The sequence below is a fragment of the Neoarius graeffei genome, chromosome 13 (genome assembly GCF_027579695.1).
Source record: "Neoarius graeffei isolate fNeoGra1 chromosome 13, fNeoGra1.pri, whole genome shotgun sequence".
Classification (NCBI taxonomy): Eukaryota; Metazoa; Chordata; class Actinopteri; order Siluriformes; family Ariidae; genus Neoarius; species Neoarius graeffei.
In genome coordinates this window covers 64,406,802-64,426,102 of record NC_083581.1, presented here as the reverse complement: position 1 = coordinate 64,426,102, position 19,301 = coordinate 64,406,802, and the positions used below count along the sequence as shown (strand labels likewise).

Genomic DNA, 19,301 nt, shown 5'->3' with positions numbered 1-19,301 from the left:
CGCTCGTTTGCTCCCCTGCCAAGACCCTGATTTGTAAATCGTTGTAATAATCCAGAATGTCTCTGGTACCTGCTAGAACATCTCACAAGTGCTTCTTCCACAAGCTTGTGGGGCTGTTGGCATTTTTGAGGTCAAACCATAGCACCGGAAGGTTGCTTTCGTTCTCCTTGGCTTCCCTGAGAAGCCGTGTGACCCTGCCTGTATGCTCTAAACAGCCTGATGGCCCCCACAATGCCATGTTTCGGCACTGCAGCGTCAACGTGCCGATAACTGAAGAAGAACTGTTGCTTCGCTACCATGCTAAAGAAATTTTTCCCTTCCACACTGAGCATGGTAATGATTCTGAACTGATGTCCTTGGAGTCCTCTTCCTTAGGAATCCACATCCCATCAGCAAACCTCCACTGCCCTGCCATGCTGTCTGTCTCTCCCAGACAAACCTGAATACTCTCCAGAGCTAATGTAACGTTCTTGGGCAGTGCTTGTACACCTTAAGAGGTTCCGCTAGGTCCTGGTGCTGACCTAGAGCTTGGTTGGGGGTCCCCCTCCCTTTTCTTTTCATCATGTCATATCCTTCAAGAAATGGCTCACCATTTGAATGCCTCTGTTGGCTCAGAGGAACATATCAATTCTCTGCATTCCCCCTAGGCTGTACTCTCTAAGAGGGTCACTACAGGGCAAGTGGTGGTGATTCACTGCCTCCTTTGTGCAGTGGATCTGACTCGAGAGTTGCTTGGTGAAGCCAAACTGGTTGTTGATATAATCTGTATGATAAAATTCTCATTATGGAAACGGTTGTTCTCTCTACTGTAACTGGTCTTAAATTGTAGCAGTAAGTGAGAGTGGTGTTGTGGAGGATGAACCTTAGCATGTTTTGCTAACAATAGAGAAGCCATGATGACTTGGCAAATTTTTACTCCGTGTACATAATTGGACATTAAAGTGCTGATGACACGTTTTTGACATCTTTGGCGATGTTTTATAACATAAAAAGTAATTCCCGATGATCCATATATTAATTCACGAAGGCGCCTATTTTACAAGTTATGATAAACGCGGCTATTTGGGCAAATTTGACAGGGTTGCAGCACCCAGGAGACGAAAGAGGAGGAGGAGCTATATGACGTCAGCGAAAGAACCTTCCTCCTAACTTACCAGTTTGTTGTTGATGCGACAGGTGTTCAGTTTGTCATTTATTAGTATTATTATTATACATTATTATATATATATTTTATTAGTTATTATGCCTTCGCATTGTGTTGCCGGCTTTTGCTCCAAAACCTACAAGGATGGGGTAAGTTTATTCAAGTTTCCCAGAGATCCCGCGAGCTGCATGCGAAGTGGGTGAAGCAAATCAGGCGCACTCGTGACAAGTGGGAGCCCTCACCAACATCCGTCCTGTGCTCTGAACACTTCGATTTGGATTGTTTTGACACCCTTCCCAGCTTAAAAGAATCTCTTGGGTGTTTAGTTCATCACAAACGTGTGTTACTACCATCAGCAGTGCCTACACAGTGTTGCCAGATTGGGAGGTTTCCTGCCCAGTTGAGCGGTTTCAAGTACATTTTGGTGGGTTTTGAACATATTTTGGGCTGGAAAACATCAGCAGTATCTGTTGCCAGATACTGCTGAAGTTTTCCAGCCCGAAATATGTTCAAAACCCACCAAAATGCACTTGAAACCGCCCAACTGGGCGGGATTCCTCCCAATCTGGCAACACTAAGAAATTGCGTAGAGTCATGTTTGTGTCATCAGCCCTTTAAGGCCAAACAAAATATGTGTTTCCGGTTACCTGACCGACCCTGTAAAAACACTGCGACCCTTCAACTGTTTATGACCACGATAAACAAACTATTTCTCGCACCCGACCCTACCTGCTTGGCAGCCACCTGGCGAGTCAAACGAGAACCGCTAGGGCGTCATATAAACCATTCGGTATTTGCCGAAAGACACGAGGCCCGTCAGGAGTAAATTGACAACCAACACGCACCTCCCTCTACCCCAGCCCTTTCAAACCAGCACGGGCACGGCCTGGTAGGACGGTGCCTCGGCCAGTCATTCGCCACCGTGCAAGCGCTGCTCAGTGACTTAAGTTTTGATTTGATCCATGGCTCCAGCCCACCTTTAAACGTTTATAACTCGGACACCAGAGGTCGCAGCAAAGCCAAATTTCGTAGGCATTTCTAGACAGGGGTCACCGTTAGATGCAATCGAATACATAGCTGAACAATGCTGTGTATTCTTGCTAGTGCTACAATGATGATTATCTTAGATTTTTAAGTAGAAAAACTGGCCACCCTTGTGTTCATGCCTCGAAGGGTCAGATGTAAATGACTGCTTGCACATGCACAGTATATTTCATCGATTCTTCCGGGTGCATATAAAATGGAGGTTCGCCTCGGAACAAAAAGCGACACAGTGGACAGAAATGTTTACTTGTCAAATCAGCCTATTGCAATGCAAAAGATATTCACAACAATTAAAAATATTTCCATATGAAGAACTATAGAGTAACTACAACATTGTTTCCTACAACAAATCACACAGTTCTGACATTCTGGGATCAGTTGCAAACGTTTAATGAGTATTTTGCAAAAAAAGTTTTCAAAGGAAACTTCTCACTTTTTCCTACCTACCCTAGAAAATTTGTCGTAAACTTTTGGGATACTTTTTTTTTTTTTTTTCCCCCCCTACCTACCTACCCTATTTTGAAAACCCAGGAAACACATTATTTTGTTTGGCCTAATGTAGTGTTTTCATAAATTTTAAATCCTTATGTTTTACTCAATGTGGAAAACTACCTGTATCCTTAATGACAAGACTGTTGTCTGTGTACACAGTGTTTAATTTTTAACTCAAGAAATATCTAGAGAGAGCTGCTTACTTGGTAGCTATCTTGAAGGTACTGGCAGATGTTAGCCTGGCAAGCCAGACTAAATGTGAATATTTAGTCTGGTCTCGATTGTAGACATTTCCGAAGGGTGTGGGTAGGGACAACCCGTTGTCTTTCAAACTGTCTGTGTGCGTATAGGCCAACGCTCTGACCAATCAGCGCAACAGTGACTGATGTAGTCAGAGCGACAGAAAGCAGTGGGGGAGGCCTTGAAATAAATAATTTTTCAAAATGCGTATTAATTAATAAACAGGTTGTAGATATTAAGAAGTTTGGAGATAATGACCACAAGTTTGGAGTCTGTACCACATACTTGACTCGTTTTTTTTTTTTTTTTTTTTTTTTCAAGTGTTTTTCAAGGGTTTGCTTAAACTTATTTTTTTTTTTTTTTTTTTTAAATTTAGTGGTGTTTGGTGAAATAATTTCCCTTAAATTTAAAATAACGGGAAAATAAGAAACAATCAAAAAGTAATGTTTCAAAGCTGTTTATTAATTCTTTGTACTGCACAAACTAGCCCCATCCTTTTGGCTACGAGCGGAGCCAGCTGGTAGATCAGACTTTTGCCATAGCCGGTCGGCAAAACAGCAAAAACGTCCTTCTTGAAAAGGAATGAGCGGAGAGCCTCTTCCTGCTCATGTTTCAACGAAAACTCCAAGTCTAATTCTTCTAAAACTGATTCCAAAGCGGAGTCAAACGCGTGCTGTTCACTAGCCGTAGCCATCTTTCCTGTTGTGCTTTCTCCAGCATCGCGCAGCTTTGTCGTCACTCCTGCAAAAGCTCGCCCAAAGAATCCAAACAAAAACCTTGCGTTGTGATTGGCGGGCAGGATTTGATGCCCGGGGTGTTTTGTTGATATGGTGCGAGGCTAGACCCACTCGTAGGCAAAAATATTTTTGGCCGCTAGGCAGGTGGGTCTAGTTTACTAGGCTAGGCAGATGTTGCTTCATTCAGAATTAAACTGTGTGTGGTGGTGTGTTTTTTTTTTTTTTTTTTTTTTTTTTTTTTTTTTAAGCGTCCTTCAGAAATGTTGCGGAGGATGCACACTTCATTTTTCTTCTTCTTATAATACAAGAGTTCAGTTAATATTTTATTTGAAAGCATCTAATATATCTTTTTTTTTTTTTTTTTTCCTCAAAATATTTTTATTTTACTGTTTAAATTACAATTATCTTTGGTTATATTACTAAATGTTCATATTTTTATACCCCCTGCTCTGAAAGAGGGGGGTATACTGGTTTACCTCTGTCCGTCTATCCGAAACACCCTTTTTCTCAGCAACCACAAATCATAGCCACTTGGTACCAAACTTCAGCTTGGGGTTCTATACCGTGTATACCATTTTCAGGTCTGTCGCACATCAACTTCCTGTCTACGGACTGAATCTATTTATGAAACGTATAGCGTGGATTTATAAAATTTTCGTAACGTTTTTCTCAGCAACTACAAATCGCACCTGCTTGATCTTTGGTACCAAACTTCAGCTTGGGGTTCTATACCGTGTATACCGTTTTCAGGTCTGTCGCACATCGACTTCCTGTTTACCAACCGAATGTATTTACGAAATGTACAGGGTGGATTTTGACGCTATTTCAAAAGACCGTTTACCAGGATACTATTTGAAATACCTGGGGAGAACACTGCTCTTTACTTGTCTGAGGGTTAATTATTTGTTGAAGTCAACATTCATAAGAAGTGTCCTATTGCTTCGATTGCTTACATTCTGATAGAAGTGGGAGCACGGGGTATACATAAGTGAGCAGTAGCTCACGGTTGATTTTGTTAAAATCATTCTTGCTATGGTATTTTGAATGGTTTCATGGCGATGACTCGGCTAAGTTTTTGTTAATGTTGCTGTAGCTAGTGTGTTTTTTGTTTTACTTTTCTTCATGGTGGCCATGCACTACCTGTATGTGTGCAGGTGTCAGAGGTCCATATTCGTCTCTATTCCCTCGTTCACTGGGAGGACCCCATGGAAGTGGGTGTGGGCACTCCCAGCTCTCCGTCAGGCTCAGGGAAGTCCAGCAGCACCAAGGAAGGAGCACTTCTATATCGAACTGGGACTTCATACCTGGGGAAGGAGCTATGGAGGAGTTGTTACCTTGTTCTCAGGTACAGCAACAAGGGCTTATTCAAGATAAAATGTACACATTGTCCTAGTGGTTAAACTGTCTGTCTGTTTTCACACATGCTTGATGTTCTGATCAGCAGTGGCACCCTCTTCTTATATACTGAAAGGACTGACGTTATTCCATTAATGTCAATTACCATGGGGTAAGCGTGTTTACCTGAGTCAATAGTTTTTCTTAACTGGTTTTGCCAGACACTTGTTCCAGAGCCTCTGTGCCTCTTTGAATCAGTTATGGTGAAGGGCCAGAAATGTGTATCTATGTGTATGTTGCACTTTGCAGGGGTGAGTACTGTGGAGGCTGCAGACGGTCAAACAGCACGGAGAGGCCGCATGCATTCCAGGTGATCCTGACTGCACGCGCTCCTCTAGAGCTGAGTGCTGAAAACGAGCTGGACATGGCAGAATGGATGCAGCTCATCTGTCAGGCTGTGTCTAAAGGAGTAAGTTTAGCCTTGGATTGCTCTACCCACCCTTTAGCTATTTTGACTTTTGGTTGTTATTATTATTAGTAGTAGCAGTAGTAGTATTTAGCCCAAATCGCAGCTTTTATTAACAGTCTGCATATGTCGGCGTCGACACTGCATGTTTTGCAACATTTCTTCATTACGTGACAGTTCTTCATCTACTGTACATGAGTTGCCATCTGAGCCATTACACTGCTTTCTGCAGAAAAGCCACTTTGATTTCTGAGCTCATCTTTATCTCTCAGGTGATTCCACAGGGAGTAGCGCCAACACCTTGTATCCCATGCTGCCTTGTTCTGACTGACAAGAAGCTGTTGACCTGTCATCAGGATTGCCAGACCAGTTTTTTCCGTTCGCTTGGTGCAGCTGATGTCAGTGACATCACGGCTGTCTGCCTTGAGGAGGATAAAGAATATTGTGTTATTGTAAGAGAGAACAGGATATTCACACCATCTCCTCATTTAACTTAATGCCACTAGAGAAATAAATACGAATAAATTAGATTTCCTGGTAGTACTTCTGAACTTGCTCAAGTACAAAGTGGAGTTTCGAGTGGGTGTTCATGCATGTCATTTATTAGGCAAGGATGGAGAGACACATTTTTCAAATTGATCCCTTACGTGGTCTATGTGCTGCTTTTTTAAATGATTTTATTTATTTTTTTAAATGCAGGAATTTGCAACCGACCGCTCTCAGTTCCTTCCCCCATGGGTTCTTTATTTTAGTGGTTGTGGGGAGAGGAATCGGCTCTTGGAGGAACTTGGTTCTGTGTGGACATCTATATTTCAGGTAATGGTCTCAGGAAATGATTAGTGTTTTTATGAGAAGTAGGCTTGGGTGGTATCCCCCCCCCCCCAAATACCTTCATACTGTCTTGACATTTCACCGGGGTATACAGTATATGATGGTGGGGGGGCATTTATCTCATCTCATTATCTGTAGCCGCTTTATCCTGTTCTACAGGGTCGCAGGCAAGCTGGAGCCTATCCCAGCTGACTACGGGTGAAAGGCGGGGTACACCCTGGACAAGTCGCCAGGTCATCACAGGGCTGACACATAGACAACCATTCACACTCACATTCACACCTACGCTCAATTTAGAGTCACCAGTTAACCTAACCTGCATGTCTTTGGACTGTGGGGGAAACCGGAGCACCCGGAGGAAACCCACGTGGACACGGGGAGAACATGCAAACTCTGCACAGAAAGGCCATCGCCGGCCACAGGGCTCGAACCCAGGACCTTCCTGCTGTGAGGTGACAGCGCTAACCACTACACCACCATGCCGCCCTGGGCATTTATTTATTTATTTATTAAAAAAACCAAAACAGTTAGTGTGTGCTAGGGTTGGGCCAATGGACTGCTGGTAGCTTCTCTGTGCCAGCAGCGAAAAGGTTTGTCTGACAAGTACAAGTTATTGGGAGGTTTACACATTTTTTTTTGCCAAAGTCTTGAAGACCCAAAAGTGTCATTACAATTTTGAGCCCAGCATTGTGGTTCCCCTAAGAAGCCCCCCATTTCCTCTCAGCCCCTGTAGGGGTGCATACCAATAGCGGTGCATGCACATGCACTATAATTCTAGTATGTTTGCTATAACACAAAATATTTATTACTTCTTTCTTATATATTGCTTATTTGCTGGGATTTCCCGAGGCATCAGGTCTTTGAACTTGATCCTTCGGGAAATCCCAGCAAATAAGCAATATATAAGAAAATATTTATTACTTTGATTACTTATTTGCTGGGATTTCTTGAAGGATCAAGTTCAAAGACCTTGTAAATATGTATTTTAAGGAGTGTCAGCAAGAGCGCACAAAAAATGTTTATTCTAATTATTATTATAGCGCCTTGCACCTGATTTTACCAAAGGGGAAAAACTGCTTGTTTAATCACTTACCGCTCAGTGAAAGCATGTTTGTTTGTGCCTAAACTCAGACAGTTTTTTAAAAAAGCCTGCCTCAATAAATCAGGGTGTACTATAGCAATACAACTTTCCACAAGAAGGCTTTTTCTTTATCCATATGGTCAGCTGCAAACATTTAATCCAGCTTGAAAATGTCAAATTTGAAGTAGGGGCTTTGATGCATGCATGCAAGCAAGCAAGCCTCTTGGTCCATGGTGATGTAAGACTTCTTTGCCTGTGGACAGTGACACTGGTTTTCCAGCAGCTTCCAATTACTTGTACTGTACTTTGGTGTTTCCTGGGTTGTTCCTGACCATCCAAACCAATTTCCTCTTAGCTGAGGTAGGCAGTTTGGGTCGTCTTCCAGACCAAAGTGGTTACGCTTCCCAATAGCTTGTGTCAGCACAGAGAACCTGCCTGCTAACAGGAAGTTAAGAGGCTTTGGCCTTGGCAAGTTAAGACTATGGAACCATCAGCACCACTGAACTAATAATCTAATTGGGTGTATGTATATTTTTGACCCTGTGTTTGATTGATTTTTTTTTTAAAAAGCCAAAAATAAAAGTTGTGTACCAAATTCTTGGTCCCCCCCCCTTTAAAGATGTATGTTGTATAATCATTCTGACCCAGAAAAAGAACAGTTCAAAGAAATGATTGAAAACCCAATATTGCCATGACATTGTAAATTTCTGACTAAAGGAAAAACATCAACTCAGAATTTCATTACAAAGTAATTCATGAAAATCGCAGTAAATATACAAATATGCAAGTCAGTCTGGTTGAATTTTTCATAAAGTCAAAAATATTTGCACAAGTTCTTTTCTCATGGGGATCGTGTTCTCCTTGTCTCTGTTGGTCAGGTCTCTCTGGCTCGTAAGGCTTTATCAGATGAGCTGATGCAGAACCGGTGCAGAGAAGCCCTGGAGTTAATGAGGAGTGCCTGGCAGAGGAGTGATAGTCTACACAGAGGGAGGTGCCACAGAGACCCATGGTGCTGAGAGCCTGTCAGTCGGGCCAGGATAGATTGGGGGCAAGTATTTGTAGGTACAAACAGCAGGCTGTGTGAGGCCGGAAACACACATCAGCATATTGCACAAATGAGTTGGCGTACTAAACCTTTTAACCTAAACAAATGGGAAAGGGTGTGGGTGGGTGGAAAGGGGGGAGAAGAAAAAAGGAAAAAAAACAAAAAAACAACCAGAGTAAGCTGTAAACACTGTGCATGCGGTGACTGGCTACAAATGGAGGTCATTAATGAAAATTCAAACACTTTGTCACACATGTACAGTGTAAATACAGAGTTCTTGGTTAACGTTACTTTCCTCCTTGTAAAGCTCTGTTTATTAAATACCTCACTAAAACGCATTATGTATGCAAAGGTACTTTTTGATGGACTTCAGTCAATGGTTTACTCTCTTGACTGTTACTGAAACATGGTTATTTTCTGGCTGCTAAATGTTGATGCTGAATATATCGTCAAATCCCGCCGCATGTTCAGCACTGCATAAAGAGAACAAAAAATGAAATGATTGAGCAGGTTATGAAGGAAAGACGATGCTTGCTTGAACCAGAATGCAAGATTGCACATACTTTTTGCGTTGTTCTGCATTGCTTTTACTAACATCATCTATTCTGATTTTACTCATGAGGCGAATGTAATTGCTGTGCGACAGATAATCCATCAGCCTGGACGAAGCTTTTTGCTCATGCATTTTAGGGCCTAATGCTTCTTTTGGAAACTGTAGCCATGTAATCCTTAATTTTATTTGCAATTTTATCTTTTTGTATTTATTGCCTTAGCCAACCAGTGTTTAAGCATTGGTCTGTGAAACTGCTTTTATGTCTCCCAGATCCCATCACCTTTAGATGAGTTTGCTTGACTTTTACGGAACCACTTTGTTGAGAACCACACATGCTCCATCCATGTAAAACAAATGGCTTGCTTGGTCATATTGTACATTTTATACACAAGTGTGTAATTATGCTTGAGAACATTGAGACTATCCTAACGTTAATTAAAAAAAAAACATTTTCAGCAGTTCCTTTTTAAATTGAATAGCCATTCCATGATTCTGCCATACCATCACAAGGTACACTCTGGTAATACCGCTGGTGGTTTTTTTTTTTTTTTTTTTAAATTTAGGTTTGTGAGCACTTTTGAGAATGTTTCACAGGCTGTTATGGCTTAACGTGATAAGTTATGGAACCTCAGGTTTGAAGAAGTTTGTCCGAATTAACTGTAACCTGGATGTTTGGACATTGCTGGGCAATGGTGGATTAGAGTTGGAATGATGAAATTGTATACATTTTTTTAAAATAAAATATGTAATGTGTATGTACATATTCTGTTTGTATTTAGTTCCTTGATTTATATGTATGCTTTGGCATTGTTAACCTTTGGTCTAATACTTGATTTTAAATGCACTAAATACTGCATGATTTTTTTTTTTTTGGATTTTTTAAAATGTTCTCACCATTTTGTTTTGTAAATGGGGAAATAAACAAATGTAAAATACATTGAGACTCATTATTGAAAGCCTCATTAATAAATCATTAACATGTCTACACTACACAGTGAAGTGTACGCACATCTGACCGTTGCACCCATGTGTGGTTCATGGGAAATGAGGAACTGTAGGCAGGCTTGCAATACTTCAAAAAGTGTGGTGTGGCTATAATCCCCCCCCCCCCCCCCTCGCGTTGTTTAGCACTTCAATTTCACACACGCACTTTTCTGTACTATGCAACCCACTCGCTCTGTTCTTAATGGCAATAATCGTGCACTGTTTGTTGATTTCAGCCTGCCTCCTCTCCATCAACAGCTGACCCTCAGGCCAGGGAGCCGTCCAGTCGGCAGCTGACTCGACCCCCTCCCTGGTGGGAGAGGTAATCTGCCACCACCCTCTGTGCCCCTGGACCACCTCAGATTTAAATGGCTGAAGTGACAGATACCAATGGGTGAGCCGTGTGTTGACTCCACTGCCTGAAGGATGCCATTGGAGCTGGGTGTGATTGGAACACAGAGTAAAAGGGCGTCCCACCAGGCAGTAGTATTGGACCCAGTAGCTGCGGTCTTATTAATCTGGGGACACCTGCCCATGACCCAAAGTATCTGGTAGCCCAGATACTGTGATTCCACCTGCCCCAGTGCACATTACTTTGGGCTTTTGCTGAAAGTCTTGCCCATCTCAAGGACCTCAGGACCCTCAGATACTGTAAATGCAACGGCCAAGCATTTACTATAAATGAGATCATCTAAATAGGTAGCAGCGCATGCACTGTACAGGAAGAAGATTCTGTCTGGATGTTGAAGCGTCACAGGTGCTCCAAACAACCCAAATGGAAGGAGTACCAATTTGGTGTAACCCAAATGTAGTGGAAAATGCCTTTTTTGGAGGGATATTGGAGTAAAGGGAATCGACCAATACTCCTTGGTTAAATCTAGGGTCAAAAAAAAAAAAAGAACTACGCATACCATTCAGGCACCACATTGTCTTTCTCAAGTCCATATAAAAAGGGACCAACCACACACACTGCTCTGTGCTGTTCAGCAGCTCTCTTTCTCTCTGCTTACCCAGTTCTAGTAGAAAGCCTTCCCAGAAGAGTACAGGTTAACAGCAACAGGGGACTAAATCTGGAATCGGATGTTCAACAAGCACATATAGGTGTGAACGTCAGGTTTGGCTGGATAGTGTATTTAACATTGTTTGTGCAATAAGCTGTAAAATGGAATCATATGTGTTTAATTAAAACTCAACTCTTATAATATCTGAATATTTAAAATCCCCGCGATCAATCTGAAATATTTATGTTCTGTTCTAATGCATCAAAAAATATGCTATCCAGCATGGATATGTGCGGTTATGTAAAATCAATAAGAATGGTTGGGTCTAAATCTTTTTATTAAAGATTATTCTGTTTGCTCATTATGGTTTCCAGAGGAAGACAGTATTCTACACACAATACAATAAACTTTCAAAGCAAATGAATTAATGCTGAACAGAAACAAATCTGACTCTAAGCCCTTAATGCACGCAATTGTAATTTAGACTTTCAGATTTTTTCTTTTTAATTCTTGTAATTTATGGAATCGATTTTGTGCCAAAATGTTCATACAATACTTTTTGAAATATCAAACAAAAACGACAAATCAAAATACAAAAGACAAAAGTCAATTTTTTTAGACTGGCAAACAAATTATTCGTGTAATCGTGCAAAATATCAGTCTATTACTCTTCAGAAACCTTTTATTTTTGTTCCGTGTCTTTCTCAGTTTTGTTTGACGTAATTTATTTTGGTTGCGATTCCAGCTTTCTCGTTTGCGCTCCCTGACTTTTTGCTTGCAGTTTTGGCACAGACTTCACGTGTGGGTGGGCTGTCCAGGAATGCATTCCCATTGGCTAACTTGTGTTTGACTGACAGCTACGCTCAGCCATTCCCTACTCGGATTCTGGCGGACTGTTTGACGAATGACCGATCCATTGATGGTAAACAAGGATCGAGTGGACTTCAGTGGCGACTATGATATTGAACGAGAAAGCTGGAATCGCACCCAAAATAAATTGCGTCAAACAAAACTGAGAAAGACGCGGAACAAAAATAAAAGGTTTCTGAAGAGTAGAGTGGGGGGAAAAAGCCCCCCTTAAGGAAAATTCAGTTTTTCTCCAAGTTGAAATGAACCATGTGTTTAGTTTTAATCATAGTTTTGACAACAGTGACATGAACAATAATGCCACCTAAAGTTTGCCTAAAGTTAATACTTAATTTTTTTTTAACAAAAACAAACATTGTGCCAAGGGGGCCTTTTATCCCCCCAGTGGGGTAAAAGGCCCCCTGAGGTGGGGCAATAGGCCCCCTCACTCAAAAAAAAGCTGTTTGGATAGCAAAAGTGTTTACTTAAGCCTATAATGTGAAAGAAACAAGAAAATATCCCTGAATTAATGAATAGATGCATTATTTTATTATATTTTGCATTTTAATTTCAATTTTTTTTATTTCAATTATTTTTAATATTAAGTTCAAATTACTTGCTTTACTCAACCAGGTAAGCGAGATGTTATTAAAAACTATGTATCTGCTATTCAGAAATGTATGAAATACAGTAATTATGATAAAAGGAAACGATGCCCCCTGGGGCCCATTTACCCTGCCATTAAGGGGGCGTTTTACCCCACAGACTACACTTTTACAAAAAAAGGGTCTTACTTTCAAAATGTGATTCAACTTTTTATACCTAATGTATTTTTTTTAACGTACTGACTTGTCTACTCATACCACATACACAGCTGTGATATCTGACGAAATAGCAACTATCTAAATACAGTTTTACTGATATCTGAAAATTATATCACTTACCATGAAATTTGATTTCTCTCCGCTGCGTTGCTGATATGCGATCCACAGTGGAAATTTGTATATCCCCGCTGTCAAGCCAGTCCATAGCAACAATAGAAATGTAACTTTGCGCCATCTGGTGGTTATTTTGGGTAAAACAGGCCGGGGGCGTATTACCCCACGGGGATTTTTCCCCCACTCTACTCTAATAGACTGATATTTTGCACGATTACACAAATAATTTGTTTGCCGGTCTAAAAAAATTGACTTTTTGTTCTTTTTTTGTATTTTGATTTGTCGTTTTTGTTTGATATTTCAAAAGTATTGTATGAACATTTTGGCACAAAATTGATTCCATAGTAATTAGGTGCTATTTTTATATTGTATAGCTGCTTTTGTGTAGATTGCATACCTGCCAACCTGTACGCATCTTGTGTAGCCGCTACGAATTTTTACCTCATTGTACGACTGTAAGTTTTCACATTAAAAAGTAAGCATATCGTCCGAACTCGCATTTCACTCAAGTTCTCGCTGAAGTTGATACCGCTGATCTGTGAGAAAACTCAAAGCCAGAATGGAACGCTTTGCCCAATCCCCCCGCCCCTCTTCCAGAGCGTGTGGCTCCGCCCTCTTCAGCCTCTCCCCTTCCTCTTTCGCGGCTCTGACTTGAGTGCAGCGGTGCAGCCAGGTGGCTAGAGCGAGTCGGGGATTGAAACGTCGGTTTGAGACGTCGTTTTTATATTTGTAACCAGTGGCGTGCACAGACATTTTGGGGGCAAGTGCTCTGGGGGGAAAAAAGGGCACTTTTTTGCGCATGTGGAACACCTTATTATAAAAATCTGAGATTTAACCCTCCTCTTGTGTTTCATAATCATATTAAAGTTTTGGGTATTTTTCTGTAGTTCCATCTTTAAAAAGTCTGAAAGTCTGATCTTCCCGTCACTGACTTGAGTCTCAAGACTGTGTTTATTCACAGATTTCCGTGAGATCATCTTAAAATTTGTAACGAAATATACACACTCAATGGGCTCAACGGAGCTCTCCTTTATTTGCATAACGGCGTGCATACTAGCATAACGTGATATTCTTAATCATGTTATAAAAACAGGTCGGAATTGATGGAGAGTGGGGTTGCCTCAATGGTTTAGGCTACATTTAAAATGTTGTTCAGTTTGTTTCTCCATATGGAAAGGGAGCAAATAAGCTGGCAAAGGCTGCCATGTGCAGTTGTTTCTGTATGCGACGGGCTACTTCACGACAAAATTAGAGTAGAGTGGGGTAATACGCCCCTGTGGGGTTATATGCCCTCGGCCTGTTTTACCCAAAATAACCACCAGATGGCGCAAAGTTACATTTCTGTTGTTGCTATGGACTGGCTTGACAACGGGGATATACAAATATCCACTGTGGATCGCATATCAGCAACGCAGCGGAGAGAAATCAAATTTCATGGTAAGTGATGTAATTTTCAGATATCAGTAAAACTGTATTTAGATAGCTGCTATTTCGTCAGATATCACAGCTGTGTATGTGGTATGAGTAGACAAGTCAGTACGTTAAAATACATTAGGTATAAAAAGTTGAATCACATTTTGAAAGTAAGACCCTTTTTTGTCTGTGGGGTAAAACGCCCCCTTAATGGCGGGGTAAATGGCCCCCAGGGGGCATCGTTTCCTTTTATCATGATTACTGTATTTCATACATTTCTGAATAGCAGATACATAGTTTTTAATAACATCTCGCTTACCTGGTTGAGTAAAGCAAGTAATTTGAACTTAATATTAAAAATATTACCTCAGATTAGCCTAGATCGCTATGTAGCTAGCTAGAACAGTAGCCTAAGATTAGTCACATCATGTTTGGCTAATTGATGCTCATCAGATTCTTATAGTTAGAATTAAAAATGAAATTAAAATGCGAAATATAATAAAATAATGCATCTATTCATTAATTCAGGGATATTTTCTTGTTTCTTTCACATTATAGGCTTAAGTAAACACTTTTGCTATCCAAACAGCTTTTTTGAGTGGGGGGGGGGTAAAAGGCCCCCTTGGCACAATGTTTGTTTTTGTTAAATAAAAAATTAAGTATTAACTTTAGGTAAACTTTAGGTGGCATTATTGTTCATGTCACTGTTGTCAAAAACTATGATTAAAACTAAACACATGGTTCATTTCAACTTGGAGAAAAACTGAATTTTCCTTAAGGGGGGCTTTTTTCCCCCCACTCTACTACAGCTTGGGCTTAGAGGGCAAACAATACATTTTCACTCGAGTCATGTGTTACCTGGCTGGTGTGGCAGGGGAAGAGCTGACTGACTGCCCGATGTGTTGTCTGCGCTACGACAAGGCCGTGGCTTCCAGGACGCTATGCTGCTGCAACCTCACATTGAATGCACTGCACACTTGTTCACGTGACGGAGCAAGAGAGACAGAGGTCCGGTGTGTGTGTGGAGGGGGCACACATCGGGACATTATTTTCACACACGCTTTTAATGCCGCGGCTTTTCTAAAAGATTGACATTGGCCTCAGTAAACTGTAAAAAAAAAAAATTCAAAAGGGCACTTTTTTGGACAGAGGTCAGAGGGGCAGGTGCTTGAGCACCACCTCGTGTCTATCTGTGCACGCCACTGTTTGTAACAGAAACGGTTGTGTTTCACGTGTACTCGAGCTTCCTAGCCGTTATTTTATGCATTTACATCACCAACAGTACAGGCTAGTTCTTCATTTAACTTCGAAGCCGTCACTTGAGGTTGCATATTCGATGTGGTAACCAACGAAACCTGATTACAATTCCTCTCGCGCTCTCATTGAATCACTATGATAAGTACCACTTTATTGATGTGCTCAACAAAACATAGCGTGTTGTATATCTTAAGGGCAGTCGGTAACTTCTGTCAATGGTAGCCTAGAATGTTTGCAGATGATGTGAAGTCGAAAATTGGTCATCCCTCTTACGAAAAAACCTGCGTGGTACTGCAGTATCAAATGCTTTTTTATACAGTATTACTGCAGTAAATGCAATATTTCAAATGCAAATGCAGTAGTTTGCACATGAAAAAGGCATACTACAAAATACTGCAGTGTACTGTACAATGCAATATACTTCCAACATGTTAAAAAATGCAAAAGTCTAAACCTCTTGCATGGGAAATTTGTGCATACCATGTTTTGTGTGAAAGTGCCTTTTTTACATACTGTGTTAATTTAATGTGTTATTTATTTTTGAAAGAGTGGCTCTGGTTTAATTTCATTTCATTTGCACATGTATTTAATGTTTGTTGTGCTTTTCAAAACGGAAGGAAGTTCCCAAGAGCCATCAATAACAGTTTCCCAAAGTCTATCAATAGGAATGTTTCTGTGGGGGCGCATGCGCGCCGGATTGGGGTGAGGTTGACGGGGGGGGGTTACTCATGAAATTGTAAAATTATACTCATAAAATTTTTTCAAGGTTGGCAGGTATGAGATTGGATAAGTTTATAGATCAAGTCAAGTTTATTTTTATAGCACGTTTAACAATATAGACATTGTCGCAAAGCAGCTTTACAGAAAATTAAAGACTTTAAACATGAACTAATTTTATCCCTAATCTATCCCCACTGAGCAAGCCTGTGTCGATGGTGGCAAGGAAAAACTCCCTCAGACGACGTGAGGAAGAAACCTCGAGAGGAACCAGACTCAAAAGGGAACCCATCCTCATTTGGGTGGTGATAATGTGATTATAAATAACTTGCTTCTATAACGGTGTCTTACAGAGTCTCACAAAGTATAACTGTGTAACCAGGAAATTCATTATAGTTTTAACATGAAGTCTGTTTTGTTGAAGTTATAAACTGTTCATTGATGTAAACTTGAGCGCAAAACTGTTCATGACAACTGCAGTCCTAAAGTTAGCAAGATAACTGAAGTCCTCAGCCATAAAAGCATTACTGTAAGAGTCCAGAGCGTCTTCCAAGTGCGACTTTCGACTGTCCATATGGGGCCGTCCTCCACAGGAGCACTATGATGAGACTCCAGCCAGACGTAGGGCATCAGGATGGCTCGGGCAGGTCCGAGGAGTAGAAGAGGTCAGCGTCTCGATCTCAGGATTGACTTGCACAGTGGTATGCAAAAGTTTGGGCACCCCTGGTCAAAATTGCTGTTACTGTGAACAGTTAAGTTAAAGATGAAATGATCTCCCAAAGGCATAAAGTTAAAGATGACTCATTCCCGTTATATTTTAAGCAAAAACAATTTTTAATTTTCATCCTTTACATTTTCAAAATGAAGACAAAGGAAAAGGGCCTGAAGCAAAAGTTTGGGCACCCTGCATGGTCAGTACTTAGTAACACACCCCCTTTGGCAAGTATCACAGCTTGTAAACACTTTTTTTGTAACCAGCTAATAATCTTTCAGTTCTTACCTGGGGGATTTTCACACATTCGTCCTTGCAAAAGGCTTCCAGTGCTACAAGTTTCTTGGGCTGTCTTGCATGCACTGCTCTTCTGAGATCTATCCACAGATTTTCAATGATGTTTAGGTCAGGGGACTGTGAGGGCCAGGGCAAAACTTTCAGCTTGTGCCTCTTGAGGTATTCCATTGTAGATTTTGAGGTGTGTTTTGGATCATCGTCTTATTGTAGGACCCATCCTCTTTTTAACTTCAACTTTTTTACAGATGGTGTGATGTTTGCTTCCAAAATTTGCTGATATTTATTCAAATCCATGCTTCCCTCGACCAATGAAATGTGCCCCGTGCCACTGGCTGCAACACAACCCCAAAGCATGATCGATCCACACCCATGCTTCAGAGTTGGAGAGGTGTTCTTTTCCTGGAATTTGGCACCCTTTTTTCTCCAAACATACCTTTGCACATTGTGACCAAAACGTTCTATTTTGATTTCATCAGTCCACAGGCCTTGTTTCCAAAATACATCAGGCTTATTTAGATGTTCATTTGCAAACTTCAGATGCTGAGTTTTGTGGCTAGGATGCAGGAAAGGTTTTCTTCTGATGACTCTCCCATGAAGGTCATATTTGTTCAGGTGTCGCTGCATAGTAGAACAGTGCACCACCACTCCAGGGTCTGCTAAATCTTTCTGAAGGTCTTTTGCAGTCAAACAGGGTTTTTTTTTATTTGCCTTTCTAGCAATCCAACGAGCAGTTCTTTCAGAAAGTTTTCTTCATCTTCCAGACCTCACCTTGATCTCCATTGTTTCTGTTAACACAGGTTGTTAGGTATGCCCAATGTCACGTGATGAGTAGGAACAGTATACATTTTGTGCTGAGTGCAAGTAGGGACTCCGGTAAAACTAACTATGACAGCATAACTAAAAGGGGAGAGCCAGAAGGTAACTCAGGCATGAGGGAGCCCCGGGACATAAGGCAGCAGTCACTACACCATCAACAAACTCGAGTGAGCAAGCAAGTGGTGGACTGACAGCATCCATACATCCCAGTTTACCAAAACACTCTGTCTGAGGACCCTCCAGATCTACTCCTTTACCTCATAAACACTAACAAAAGGCTTGACTAAACAGATATGTTTTCAGCCTAGACTTAAATGCTGAGACTGTGTCTGATTCCCGAACACTACTTGGAAGGCTGTTCCATAACTGTGGGACTTCGTAAGAAAAGGCTCTGCCCCCTGATGTAGCCTTCACTATATGAGGTACCAGCAGATAGCCTGCACCTTTTGATCTAAGTAGACGTGGAGGGTCATAAGGACCAGAAGTTCACTCAGGTACTGTGGTGCGAGACCATTCAGTGCTTTAAAGGTCAATAGTAGTATTTTATAAACAATATGAAATTTGATTGGGAGCCAATGCAGTGTGGATATGACAGGGGTGATGTGGTCATATTTTCTAGTTCTAGTAAGGACTCTTACTGCTGCATTTTGAACTAACTGGAGCTTGTTTATGCACTTAGAACAGTATACAATTTGCGCTGAGTGCAGATGACAGCATCCCAACACTGAAACCAAAATCATGATATAAAGACCCAGGGAGGTCCTCTCAGAGGGAAAGAAAGGAGAATTTTTGGTCGTTTTGAGCCATTACTCAACTCCGCCAAGGACAGTCCCAAGCCCAGCTGAAAAAGGAGGAGGGTTGGGCGTGGGGCTAGCTACAAAAACAGCACAAGGAAATCAAGACATCATAGTCCTGGGAAGAGGGGGATCATCAAGAAGAGTTATGACGCCATGTGGTGAAAGCCAGAAATTGGAAGCTATAAGGCCAACCACTCTGCTCTCCGCCAGGGCGCCAATCAACATCGGTGCAGGGAAGGCAGCGCAAGTTTCTGCTGCAAGTCAGCCTCTAACATAACCAAGCAAGCGCTGACCTGGAACCCCCAAGGCAAGAGAAACAGAGGACGGCCCAGAAACACGTGGCATCGAGACCTTGATGTTGACACCAAAAGAATGGGGTACACCTGGAGCCAGCTGGAGCAAAAAGCCCAAGACCGGGATGCCTGGAGATCTCTCGTCGGCAGCCTATGCCCCAGGAGGGGTAGTAGGCTTAAGTAGTAAGTAAGTTGAGCTAGTACCCAAATGTGCACAACTGATGGGTATCCCAGAAGACTCGCAGCTGTAATTGCAGCTGAA

General features: G+C 41.5%; 1 protein-coding gene across 5 annotated transcripts in view; it reads left to right on the top strand.

Moving 5' to 3' along the window:
• plekhm2 (pleckstrin homology domain containing, family M (with RUN domain) member 2) overlaps positions 1-9,903 on the top strand; it is a 47,582-nt gene extending 37,679 nt beyond the window's left edge. For 4 of the 5 annotated variants that reach the window (XM_060938325.1, XM_060938324.1, XM_060938322.1 and 1 more), the window contains 6 exons: positions 4,812-5,002; positions 5,099-5,164; positions 5,302-5,461; positions 5,731-5,910; positions 6,158-6,274; positions 8,249-9,903. In XM_060938325.1, coding sequence (XP_060794308.1) covers positions 4,812-5,002; positions 5,099-5,164; positions 5,302-5,461; positions 5,731-5,910; positions 6,158-6,274; positions 8,249-8,386 — 852 coding nt within the window. In that variant the 3' untranslated portion in view covers positions 8,387-9,903. The remainder of the gene's footprint in view (positions 1-4,811; positions 5,003-5,098; positions 5,165-5,301; positions 5,462-5,730; positions 5,911-6,157; positions 6,275-8,248) is intronic. The other variant, XM_060938323.1, reaches the window with a different exon arrangement.
• The last annotated feature ends 9,398 nt before the right edge of the window (positions 9,904-19,301 follow it).